The sequence below is a fragment of the Sceloporus occidentalis genome, unplaced genomic scaffold (genome assembly GCF_023333645.1).
Source record: "Sceloporus occidentalis isolate IW3139 unplaced genomic scaffold, rSceOcc1.0.p SCAF_62, whole genome shotgun sequence".
Classification (NCBI taxonomy): Eukaryota; Metazoa; Chordata; class Lepidosauria; order Squamata; family Phrynosomatidae; genus Sceloporus; species Sceloporus occidentalis.
The window spans coordinates 2,401,569-2,413,298 of NW_028317042.1; the positions used below are offsets into that span (position 1 = coordinate 2,401,569).

At 37.9% G+C, this 11,730-nt stretch overlaps 1 protein-coding gene across 1 annotated transcript in view; it reads left to right on the forward strand.

The window, feature by feature from the left end:
• LOC149287293 (anoctamin-2-like) overlaps nucleotides 1-11,436 on the forward strand; it is an 81,860-nt gene extending 70,424 nt beyond the window's left edge. The window contains exons 20-24 of the mRNA XM_089493012.1: nucleotides 4,727-4,879; nucleotides 5,481-5,533; nucleotides 6,616-6,797; nucleotides 9,384-9,489; nucleotides 11,155-11,436. Coding sequence (XP_089349138.1) covers nucleotides 4,727-4,879; nucleotides 5,481-5,533; nucleotides 6,616-6,797; nucleotides 9,384-9,489; nucleotides 11,155-11,436 — 776 coding nt within the window. The remainder of the gene's footprint in view (nucleotides 1-4,726; nucleotides 4,880-5,480; nucleotides 5,534-6,615; nucleotides 6,798-9,383; nucleotides 9,490-11,154) is intronic.
• The last annotated feature ends 294 nt before the right edge of the window (nucleotides 11,437-11,730 follow it).

An 11,730-nucleotide genomic window follows, 5' to 3' on the forward strand; every position in this document is an offset into this window, starting at 1 on the left:
CCTGACCTATCATGAAAGCTCTGAGATTCACACCAGATTGGCCAAAAATAATTACACGTATTAATAATAAATTCTAATGTATAATTTGATCTGAGAGGTGATTTCCGGCAAAGAGTGTGGAGGTCCTACATCAGTAGTGGGGAACCTAATGGAGAACACGTTGAAGGAGCTTGTGCCTCGTTGCTTTTTTGGTGGCTATGATCCAATCCCTGCTTCCCCCACGCCATGCCAAATAGTGGCCCTTGGCAATCACCTTCAAAACATATTGTCATTTACTATGTTTCTATGTTCTATATACTATGTTTCCTACAGGAATCTCCTACTCTCATGGCATTGGATCTAATGCGGTTCTGTAATGTAGTATTTCTGCATTTCTACCCCGCCTTGCTAATAAGTAATGTTAAATATTTTCTTTGCATTTTAAATTATTTTTGTTATTTCAAGTGGTAAAGTTCAAAATGTTCTGCTTGTCCTCAAAGGTTTAGAAGAAAAGAATTTTATTATTTTTGTTTTCCTTTTTTTTTTCTACCTTTCTTTTTGCCCCGTGTTGAATGACAGTGACATTGATGGATGAGAGTACTTTGAAATAACTCAATGAAAACATATCAACACATCTGTTCTTAGTGATAGTTCTTCGGTGGAACGGCAGCTTCAAAAGTATTTGGGTCGTTGAGCACTAACCTTTACACATCATTAAACCACATTAAACCCAATTCTGAATGATATATCGAAATGTATAAGTTAAAGAAAAATTATTAACATTCGTCACTTGCATATTAAGATTCTGTTTAAAATACTCTATAGGGACATACATTATAGAGACATACGACGATTAGTGTATATGCCGTTGCGACCCCAACGGGATTAGCATGTATTCCCAATCGGCACACACATGTAGTCGCTTATGCTGGTGGAGTAGTCCATTTGGGAGCGAAACGCGTCAAGTATTTTTCTCCCGATCTGCTTCACTGAGACTGTGGCACTTCAATAAATCTACTGCTCATTGTGTTTCTACGGTACATTGAGTTATTTCTTAATTATCGTTTCAACTTATATACAGACAGAGATCATTAATGATTTTTTTTTTATTCTGCACTCGTCTAGAACAACATTTGCTCCATCCACAAATTTGCAAAAAACCCACACTTTTTGCAGCTATTTGTTTCTGGAAATATTGCTTGCACTGTAATGTCGGCACTTTTGCTGTGTCGTGTGTGTGTGGGGGGGTGTTTATGTTCCCAATGGTGTTGCTGCAAAAGGAGCAACATTTAGAAATTCTTCACTTGCTCTTACTGGGAAAAAGTCACTTTTCTCCAAGTTCTTCTCTCCACTTAATTACAGCTGCACATTTAAAGGGTCTTTTTTACACCGGGTCTGTTTTTCCTATGCTTTCCTCTTTTTTTCACCATTGCTCCACTTACATTCACACTACTCCTTCCAATGTCCCGGGCACTGTCTGGGATCTGACTTTGGACCTGCTTTTTCTTAGCTAATTCATTGAAATTTCACCTTAAATGTGTGTTGTTGTTTTTTTTCTTCTTCCTTGAGAAAGAAAACTACATTCTATCCAAGAGAAATGTTGGGTGGTCTCTTTGGCATCTGCCTTCTTGTTCCTAAACTTTGCAATTGAAGCATTTTCATTCTTACTTATACATTGTCCTCCCTTGTTGTAATGTAAAGTATTATTTGATTATTTGATTTTGCTGCTTGTGATGTGTGTCAAACCTTGAGTAACGCGCTAAAATAACTTGTCTCTTGGCTGCTTGGCGATGAAATATCCAGACACATGCTTTCTTCGAGGTCTCTGACACCTATTGTATTGAAAGTTCTAGAACATTTCTGCCACGGGCGCATAGCATTCGCATTCTTCGTCCTCTCGGTGACATTCATTCAAAAGGGAATACCGCCGTCCAACACCAGATAGCCGAGGTGCCTCATGAATGAGTCACGACGATTTGACTCAAACTACCCAGAACCGGAGCAAGTTTTAAAATAAAAACAAAGCAGGCCAAGTCCTGCTTACCGAGTCGAGGCGTATCAGATGGCAGTAATTACGCACAGGGACTCTTCAGTGCTTTTAATACTCGAGCACGCTGCATTTACAACTCAGTTGCACCTAGGCACACATGAAAGAAGAAAATTCTTCCCACACCACCCTTTCATTATATATATATATATATACATTGAGACAGCTGAAACATTGAGCAGATATTTGTATTTTTTAAAGAATGCGGTTTAAAAAAAAAAAATCTTTTTACTTGTTTTTATTTTTTTAGGATTTACAAATATGTACTGCTTCAGGCCCAATTTAATAGACAGACAAGCTTCCTCACCCGGTAACGAACTACAACTCCAGTTTTATTTTCACTACAAAAATGGCAAAACCAGAAACCAAAAATATCTGACCTTTAAGAATACGATTTTTTTTTAACTGCTATAAGAAGGTAGATAATCATCAAATGGTTCATTGATTGTAAAAAAAAGACATTTGGAACTTGAAGAATATGCAATGTAGCTTAATGAATCTGTTTAATTCCCGGGGGGGGAGGTACTTGGAGCTCTCCCTGTTTTGGGGCAGTGGCTTTATGAAGGGATGGGGCTAATTGCATGTGGGGGCGGGGGTAGCCATAAAGGTGGGTGGGGCTACCCCATTAGTGTCCTTTGTGGGGTGGAATATGGGGAGAGAACAAAGCAGAGTGGGCAAGGAGTAGGCTGGACATGGGTGGGGTGTCTCCGGAAAAAGAAGAAACTGACCCAGAGACCCAGGGATGGTTTCCTCAAACCGACAAAGACAAATTATCCTGACATTCCCAGGATCCATTCTATTACAATGTATTATAACATGAAAAAATCTGTAGACCACATCCTGGTTCTTCTAACTAGAAAAAAAAAAGAAATACACAGAAATCTGGCCCAGTAAGGTTATGTCGGGTGGCAAAAAATATTTACTTATATAAGATTTCTATGCCCTGTTCTTCTTGAGTGCGAAGGCTTAAGGGGGAAAAAAAACGCACTTGAAAAATAATCACAAACAAATAACTGTGACTCACCGGCATTCAAAGTATCTGAAAAGCTAAACCATCATTGTAAATTGGCATATAGACTTCATTCTTAAAATCTGTTTTTGTTCCGTTGGCTCCGTGCCCACTTCAGACTTGTCAAGTATCGCCCCTGGCATAAAAACTCGTACAAAATGGTCACGCCAACATTCTGAGCTTTAAAACATATCCTTAATAAGTGCTTTAAATAATCACACGGATGCCTTGATTTGTTTTGTTCATGTGTTAGGATAGCAATATGCCAGATTAGGAAAAACACTTTTGCGAGCACAACAAAGTTAAGATAAGTGGTTTGGAATAATGTTTGCGAGCGCACGGCCTTATGAAGAGAATTCCTCTCCGTCTGCCAGCGCCTGCCTATGGGTGCCGCATAACATCTGATCTCACATGTCAGGACTGTTGTGCCAAAATGATTTACTGAAGCTTAATGGGAGGTCAAGCCAAGTGTGTATGTTCTTTTTACGTTACAGATTATTCATATATATATATATATATATATATATATATATATATATATATATTGTCAGGGTTGGTTTACTTGTAATTCCACTCCCATTCACATTCTTTTAATTTTTTTTGAAGGAGCATCATTAAAATGACTTTCTTGTCATTCTTTTTTAACATGTTTGACCTTTTGTAGTTAACATTCAGGATTTTTGTCTTTTTTTGTATTTCCTATGAATTTACATTTCCCAAAAATATCTTTCTGTTTCTTTTATACGGAAGCTTAAAATATAGATTTTTTTTAAGGTTTTTAAACATAAATGTGAAATGCTGAAGCATGCATTTCACCAAAGAACACCTTTCTAATTCCAGAAATACTTGGGATATTGAGGGTGATCTGAGTGCACTTGACTTTTATTTAGGTAAGAGTATCCCTCCGTTCAAGTTCTTTGAGGATAATTACCTATGGATTGCAACTAGCACTAGTTGTTTTGGAAACAAGAAACCTGTAAAACTCAAAAATTAAGCTACAAAAATTGCTTCATGCACCGACCAGTACGGGTTCCCCACTGAGTTCTACGCTTAGGTGGTCCTTGATGGAACTGGAGAACACATGTTCAGGAATAATAGCTCCGTTAACTACTAGGAACTGATGTATGTTATAATAGGGGGTGGTAGGAAAGCAGAGGTTGGGAGTATATAGGTAATAGTAAGATTTGGGTGGAGAGGGCAAAAAAAACTGCAATAAAATATGTTTAGTTGTAATAGAATTTTAAAAATGGGTGAGGATAGGGTAGAATAGTAAGTGTGGAAGATAGGGTCATAGTCGATAGATCCCATTCTTTAACCCGTAGATAGTGGTTTATGTCTTATAGTTGGAGTAGAGGGCCTTTGTACCAACAGTCTCAGGCTCCACTTGGGCCAGAGTCTGTAGGAGCCACCAGGATGGCTGCCAATGTGCAGCAGCCTTGGATTATAGATAGATCCACCAACTGCCCCTGAGCTTCGCTTGATCTTTGACTGAAGGGAGGTACAGGGGATGGACTAATTGATTACCCTAAAATATCTTCCTCCCATGGTTTTGAATAGATTTACAACATTTAGTAGGCATACATCCAATGTATCTGATATAATGTATTATTATAGTAATAATCATCTGACCACTCAGTTATAACAGCTAATGTTTCACGATTTTTCTTTTTGTTTGTGATTCTTGTGTCTAGTAATCCAGTTTGGCTTTGTCACTCTATTTGTGGCATCATTTCCACTGGCTCCTCTCTTTGCTCTCCTGAACAATATCATTGAAGTAAGACTTGATGCAAAAAAGTTTGTTGCGGAGTTAAGAAGACCAGACGCAGTTCGAGCTAAGGACATAGGTAGGCCATGTGTGTTTAAAAAGAATTTCTTTGAAGAAAGGCATTTTCATTAAAATGAAGTCTCCAGATTATGAGTATTTGTATATTGTATTATAAAAAAATTATAAAATCGCAAACTGGTAATTCATCCCATTGGTATGGGTAGATAGTAGGAATTGCCTAGAAAACAGAATTAGCTAGAAAACAGTCATGAATGGATGATGTGTACACAAAACTGGCTGATTCTTGGTCAAAATGTTACCTACCTCTTATCACCGTACCTGGGAACTTCTTAGGGCAGACTACCCGTAACTCTCCCTCTACTTAGCGAGTGGCTTTGCAATGGAACAGCGCAAGTCTCACATCTGGGCAGGGCTAGCTGGGTAATGGGTGGGGCTAGCTGCTGAAAAGGGTGGAGCTAGACCCAAATAGCATTAACTCGTCTGGGAGAGGGAGAACTGGGTGGGGAGTAGGCAGGGTTAAACGCTACTCCTTGGCCCCAGATAAAGAGAAGAGTGACCCGGAGACCCCAGGATGCAACTCTTCCCATGAAGAGCTCTCTATTATGCTTATCATTCTAGGTTCCTGTGTAGCCATTTATATAATATCCTTTCAATTGCAGGTATTTGGTACAACATTTTGAGTGGAATTGGCAAATTTTCAGTGATTATAAATGTAAGTATTCTATATGATTTGAATTAATACTATGTCTTCTGTATGGATGGCTGGTTGTATTCACTCCTAGTGCAATAACCGTTCCACTCTGACTAATAAACTAATTCAGAATCAATCAAAACTTGAATTAAAAAGGAAAATATACTTCTGGCTTGAACCCAAGTTCTTTATCACAAACAATACTTGGAAATTGAGAAGTTGCCATTTTAAAGCCCAATTGCCTAGATGACCATTGAATATTGAGTCCCTGAATAGTGAACCCTGGGCCGTTAGTAACTACTGTCCAATTTCCCAGTGTTGGTAGATTAATAAAATGTATGTGCTGATTCTCATTCACAGTCAGATTTAAATGTGCATAGTAAAATATGACACCAACCATTGATATCACTCAAATATACTGTAATTAATATGCACTTAAGTTCTGTAATGAAAATGTACTTTGATTGATGCCACATAGTTGCTGGGATAAGAAATGCATACCTTAGAACCATTGCCAAATTACAGATCACATGATGTCAACTTGTATTGCCTCCATAGCTCTACGTTGCCTTTTTCATTCATTGTTATATGCCTTTTTCAACTGAAGACCCAACCATGGCCAGAATTATTTTTTAATTATGCCAAACGTGGACTTGTTCTTATTTTCTCTTGGAATGCTTAATACAGCTCTGCAATCATGTGACATAAGGGAATGGCAGTGATAAGCTATTGCCATAGAACACAGGTACACAGATCTTCAAAGAAACCTTTAGATTCTTTCACATCTTAATTTTGTTTGCCACAAGATCCCATTTGCATGGTTATGCAAATTACCAAATGTATAAAATATCCATACATTCAACCACAAATTCCAAATGTCTATTGAATCCTTACATTATACTTAAGACATGGACTTGGTCTGAGCATTACTGCGCTGTAGGCCTCAGAGCCTCAACCACCAAATGTTGGCAGTCTTTCCCTTAAATAAAATAAGATTTAATCTCTAGACTGTATAGATTTGTATTTTGATACAGTTAGAGATAGACACGACATAATGAACTTTTGAAAGTAATGGACTGTCCCATTGTTCTTCTGTTCCTCAGGCATTTGTAATATCTGTCACATCCGACTTCATCCCTCGTCTTGTGTATCAGTACATGTACAGTGAAAATGGGACCATGCATGGCTTCCTCAATCATACCCTTTCCTATTTCAATGTCAGTCACTTGAAACCAGGAACACAACCTGAAAATTCCCAGTTTGCTCAGGATGTGGTGTTCTGCAGGTAACATGACACAGCCATGAGTCGTAAATGTATGTTTGCATGCCCAGTGTTAATTCCACATTACCGGGAACCTAAACAATTTGGTAAAATGGAGAAAAAAGCATTTAATCCAGATTCATATTATAATTTAAGCAAGCACTTTGTTCTTTAGTTAAAAAAAAAATGGCGAGGTGACTTCTGGGACCAGGATCACCGACTTCCAGTGCTGGTCCCGCACCTCTTGCGACACACACCAACAAAAGTATCCTGATATGGACACCTGAAATGTTGGGGGTCTGCATAATTTATGCAGTGGCACACATAGAATGGCTATATCAGTGACTTATTTGGGATATTATCTCCCTTTAGACCCATTTGACAGAATAACTTAAAAAGTGAATATTCCACAGAAGCAATTATTTTCCAGCAACAAAAAAAAATCTAATTATTTTTTTATGAGGACTCAAGTAATACCAGATCCCTCAGTGTGTGGATGACAAGAGTATAATTATAACTCCATGTGTTGTGAAGGCATATGCATATACTCCTATAATTATCGAGAAGTCTCACATCTTCCATAGGGCACCGCCTGCTGCCGCCGGAATACGGGGCTGTCTCGTACACCTACTTTAATTTAAACTCCAAACTACATCAACGAAGCAGTGAAATAATACTCGTCTTTATCCTGGACGGTTTGAGTCGAATATAATTAAAAACATATGCCAGGAAACTGTCACCTACAGAAAAAATAATCTATAACAAACACATCAATATGAACCCTCTAAATAATAAGAACAATGAAGACATGGGTGGGGAAACTAAATGAACAACCGTTTTTCTTTTTTTCCAACTCAACCTTGAGCCTCCCTGTGCATGTCGAGTCTTTCTAGGTGTATCTGGGTTGACTAATAAATATAACATGTTTTTACTTTTATACTATTTGATGATTTATTTAGTTTTATTTGATTCTGAATTTGCAGCACACTTATTGATTCCCAAACAAAGCAATAAGCCAAGTTACTGGGGTAATTTTAGAGGAAAAAAAGAGGCGACTCTCGGTCCTATCTATAGAGACCCATCAAATGTGCTCTGTCAGGTGTGATTAACAATTTATTGGTGGAACAACATCTCCTAGTGACTTGTGCACCCAATGTTGTCAGTTGTCAGTGCCACAAAAGAAGAATGGACATAAAAGGACTCTGTGAAAATTATGCCATGGGTTTATTTAGTGTACTAAACTATTAGTGCGTGTTTAGAAGAACCCTTTTTTGGACTAAAAAGATGGAAAGTATTAATGATAATATTTACAAGTCTGTAGGCATGATTCCAAAGTGATTTGTCCACGTATTGACTTGGAACATTGAGTCATGCATTCAGCACAATGTCACTGCTGCCTTGGAGGCAAAAAATAATATCGTAAAGCTGACATATCATATGTGAATGGCCACTAAAATCACTGTAACGCTAATTACAGATGTCTCGTATAACCGCAGCCACATATAATAAAATGCATCATGTGTGGCTTCTACATCTTTAATGACTCCATTCTACCCCAGTGGAGATTCGGTCACCCTAACCTACTGACGGAATGTTGTCAGCTGAAGTCTGCCCCAGACTGTGGCCGAGTGATAATGCTTAAGTGGATTTGTCACGTCTCCCCAATTATTATAAAATAATCTAATAGCATTTTCGTTTCGTAATTTTTTGTTCCATCTGTTTATAGAAAACCAATTTTGTTTTTCTGCCCTTTCAGAAACAAAATTTGTTGTCATTCACTCTCATCCACTCTTTCTTGTTCTTTCGCATGTAGATTAGGATTCTTACAAATTTCAATGTCTGCCAATTTCATCAATTTGTAAATCTGTCTTCGTTAATATGGTTTCCCGCTGAACTTCCACAAAATGGCAGAGCCCCTAGGCGCACCCTCGCCACCATTGGAGAAACTGGGGAGAGGATGTGCATGAAGCTCGGGCCTTTTGGGGAAGTCCAGTTTTCTCGTTCCATTTGCACAGGTCTACTGATTGTTATTGATTGGCTCACACAGTCTTTAGAAGTAAGGATTACGAAAAGGCATACTCTCTGGGTTTGACCCAGAGTCTCCAGGTGAAGCATTGCTTCCCTGGGTCTCCTGGCCAGGCTGGTGACATTTAGCCATGCCTACCTCCCACCTACTTTCACTCCAACTGATAAAATGCCCCTAGGAAGCTGTTCTGCCAGAAGAGGGAGAATGCCGCGTAGCCTTTAATGGGAAGATGGGAAAAGAGAATGAACTTCAGGACTGTATTATATAAGATTTTCTTTTTATGATTTATGCCGCCTTGTGATAGGGCAGTTTCTCTTTACTTGCACATACTATGAACACTCTTCGATGACCAATATTTGAACAACAATCTAAGTCAACTGTATAATAACTCTGGATACACACATTCCCCTCTAAGTAACATTTGATTTAAACAAGTACAGTTTCTGACCTTAAATTCCACAGTGCGTAGCAAGATTTTGTGTGAAATAAACGTTTCCTTAATGATAGGAAAACTGTACTTCAGTAATCCCTGAAAAAAATGGGCATTAAAATGATTTATTATATTCCATTGTGTTCCTGAATAGGTATAAGGATTACAGAGAGCCTCCTTGGTCCCCTAACCAATATGATTTTTCAAAGCAATACTGGACCGTTTTAGCTGTACGCCTGGCATTTGTTATACTTTTTCAGGTAAGTGTGATTCATCTAAAAGCACAATATACTAATCAAATAATTTAACCCCTTAATGACAAAGCCCGTACATGTACGGGCTCAAAATGCATTGTTTTCTATGGGTTTTAGGGACCGCCCATTGTCCTTAAGGGGTTAATAATCGTACCAAGGAAATTTTCCATGTTTGCCTCAGAGGCTATGGGTATAGCAAAGGATTAGCATGACCCGCGACAGTCTTTTGCTCTATGGGGGGTATTGTCAACCCCCCTGGGTTGGAATTTCCTAGGTATATTAATAATACTTTTAGTTTTTAATGTGTTTTTGAAAGCTTGTTGCTAGGATATTATAAAAGAAGGAAAATGGTTTAAAAAGAGATAGTTCCTCTGAAATAATTTTGTTTTCCTCCAACCCGTGAAGTGTTTCAAGATTTATTGTCCACATTAGCTAATTTGTTTATACGATCTTTTGAATTAAATCCTTTTTATGACCGTAGATGGAATCTCAGAATATAAGAGAAAAGATCTACATAGTGGCTCAATAACCACAGACATCTCTGGAATGATTTGAGAAATTATTTTCTGGAACTGTTGTTGGGATTTTATGAATTAAAAAGTTCTTAGAATTTTAATCTTATGATGTGTTTTCACTACCATTCATCTGTTTACAAGCCATATGAATTCCTATGCCCCCTCCTTAATAATGTTTTCATTAATATCAACCTCCGAGCCAGAAAAACATGGATTACATAGTAACATAGTAACATAGTTCATAAGGTTGAAAAAAGACCAAAGTCCATCAAGTTCAACCTATATACATATTGTGTCCCTACTGTGTTGATCCAGAGGAAGGCAAAAAAAACCTTATGAAGCAGATGCCAATTGCCCCATACCAGGGGGAAAATTCCTTCCCGACTCCAAATATGGCAATCAGAATAAATCCCCTGATTGAGAGTGAATTTTTGGGTATCAAAAATGTGATTATTTTCCCAATGTGATTTTTTTATGTTTATCTAATGTGGGTTAAAACATTTGGGCTGAAGTTTATTCTGTATTTTACTGAACTGTATACTTATAGTAAATATTATATTCCTTAGTATTTTTGTTTTACCTTTCAAGTTGTACGTTGGTTCTTTCAGGAGATCTTTTATTGTTCTATAAAGCCGATTTTTGGGGAACTGGAACCCAGCAGCTAATTTTTAAATTGGCTGGAATTCATGCCACCAATTCCAATGTGTCAATGGGACTTGTGTCTGTTTAACAGCCAACTTTATTCGGCACCCGCCAGATAACTATCATTCCCATAATGTAATTTTTCTACTGTGATTGCTAGATTTCCCAGTGGCATGCTACAAATCTAATGATTCTGATGGAAAAAGATAAAAAGGTTATGCCATATTTTAAAAAACAACCCAGCACATATTTACTACCAACATCAAGATGTACTCGTTGACTGCTGTAGAGATAAAATTCCCATGGTTCTTATATAGGCCAAGTTGCCTGAGTATCAGGGGAATTTAAGAATTTCAGCAGTTGATGGCCCCTTTCGATAAACCTAAATCCTTAATAAAAAACCCTAAATCCTAAAATAAATCCTTTTCTCTTTAGATACCATTTCTTTTAAATTTTTCAATGCCTTCTTTAATGCATTTTTTATTTTTTTTCGTTTGATTGTTTTCTTTTTCAGAACCTGGTCATGTTTTTAAGTGCTGTTGTGGACTGGTTAATACCTGACATTCCAAAGGACATAAGCGAACAAATTAAAAAGGAGAAGACCGTGTTAGTCAACGTGTTTCTGAAAGAAGAGCACAAAAAGCTCCAGCTGATAGAGAGTTTCCTGATGCACGACAAACAGAAGAGCAAAACTGAAAACAGAGGACGAAGGAGCCGAGCAGCCAGCTTCTGCCAGTTCAGCCGCAGTCAACGTGGCAGTTTTACGTCTTTCAGTTCACACCACACCGACGTGTGAGTCCTCCGGAGCGTCGTAGACATGCAAGAAAGTTGTACGATAAAAGCATGTGATTTTGAAACCAGAGAAGGAAGGACATACGGATGGAGCAAGGCTAACGAGAAAAGAATAAGAAAAAAAGAAAATAATTTTTCTCTCGTAAATGTCTCCAAAAATTCTTAAGCAGGCTTTGTAACATTTAACGTCTGTTCCAATATATAGCACAGATTTACGTAAACTGTGCGCGTTGGTCTGCTGTTAATTTCGTTATTTGAGTAACAGGAACCTGCGTACAATACACGAGGTAGGAAAAGG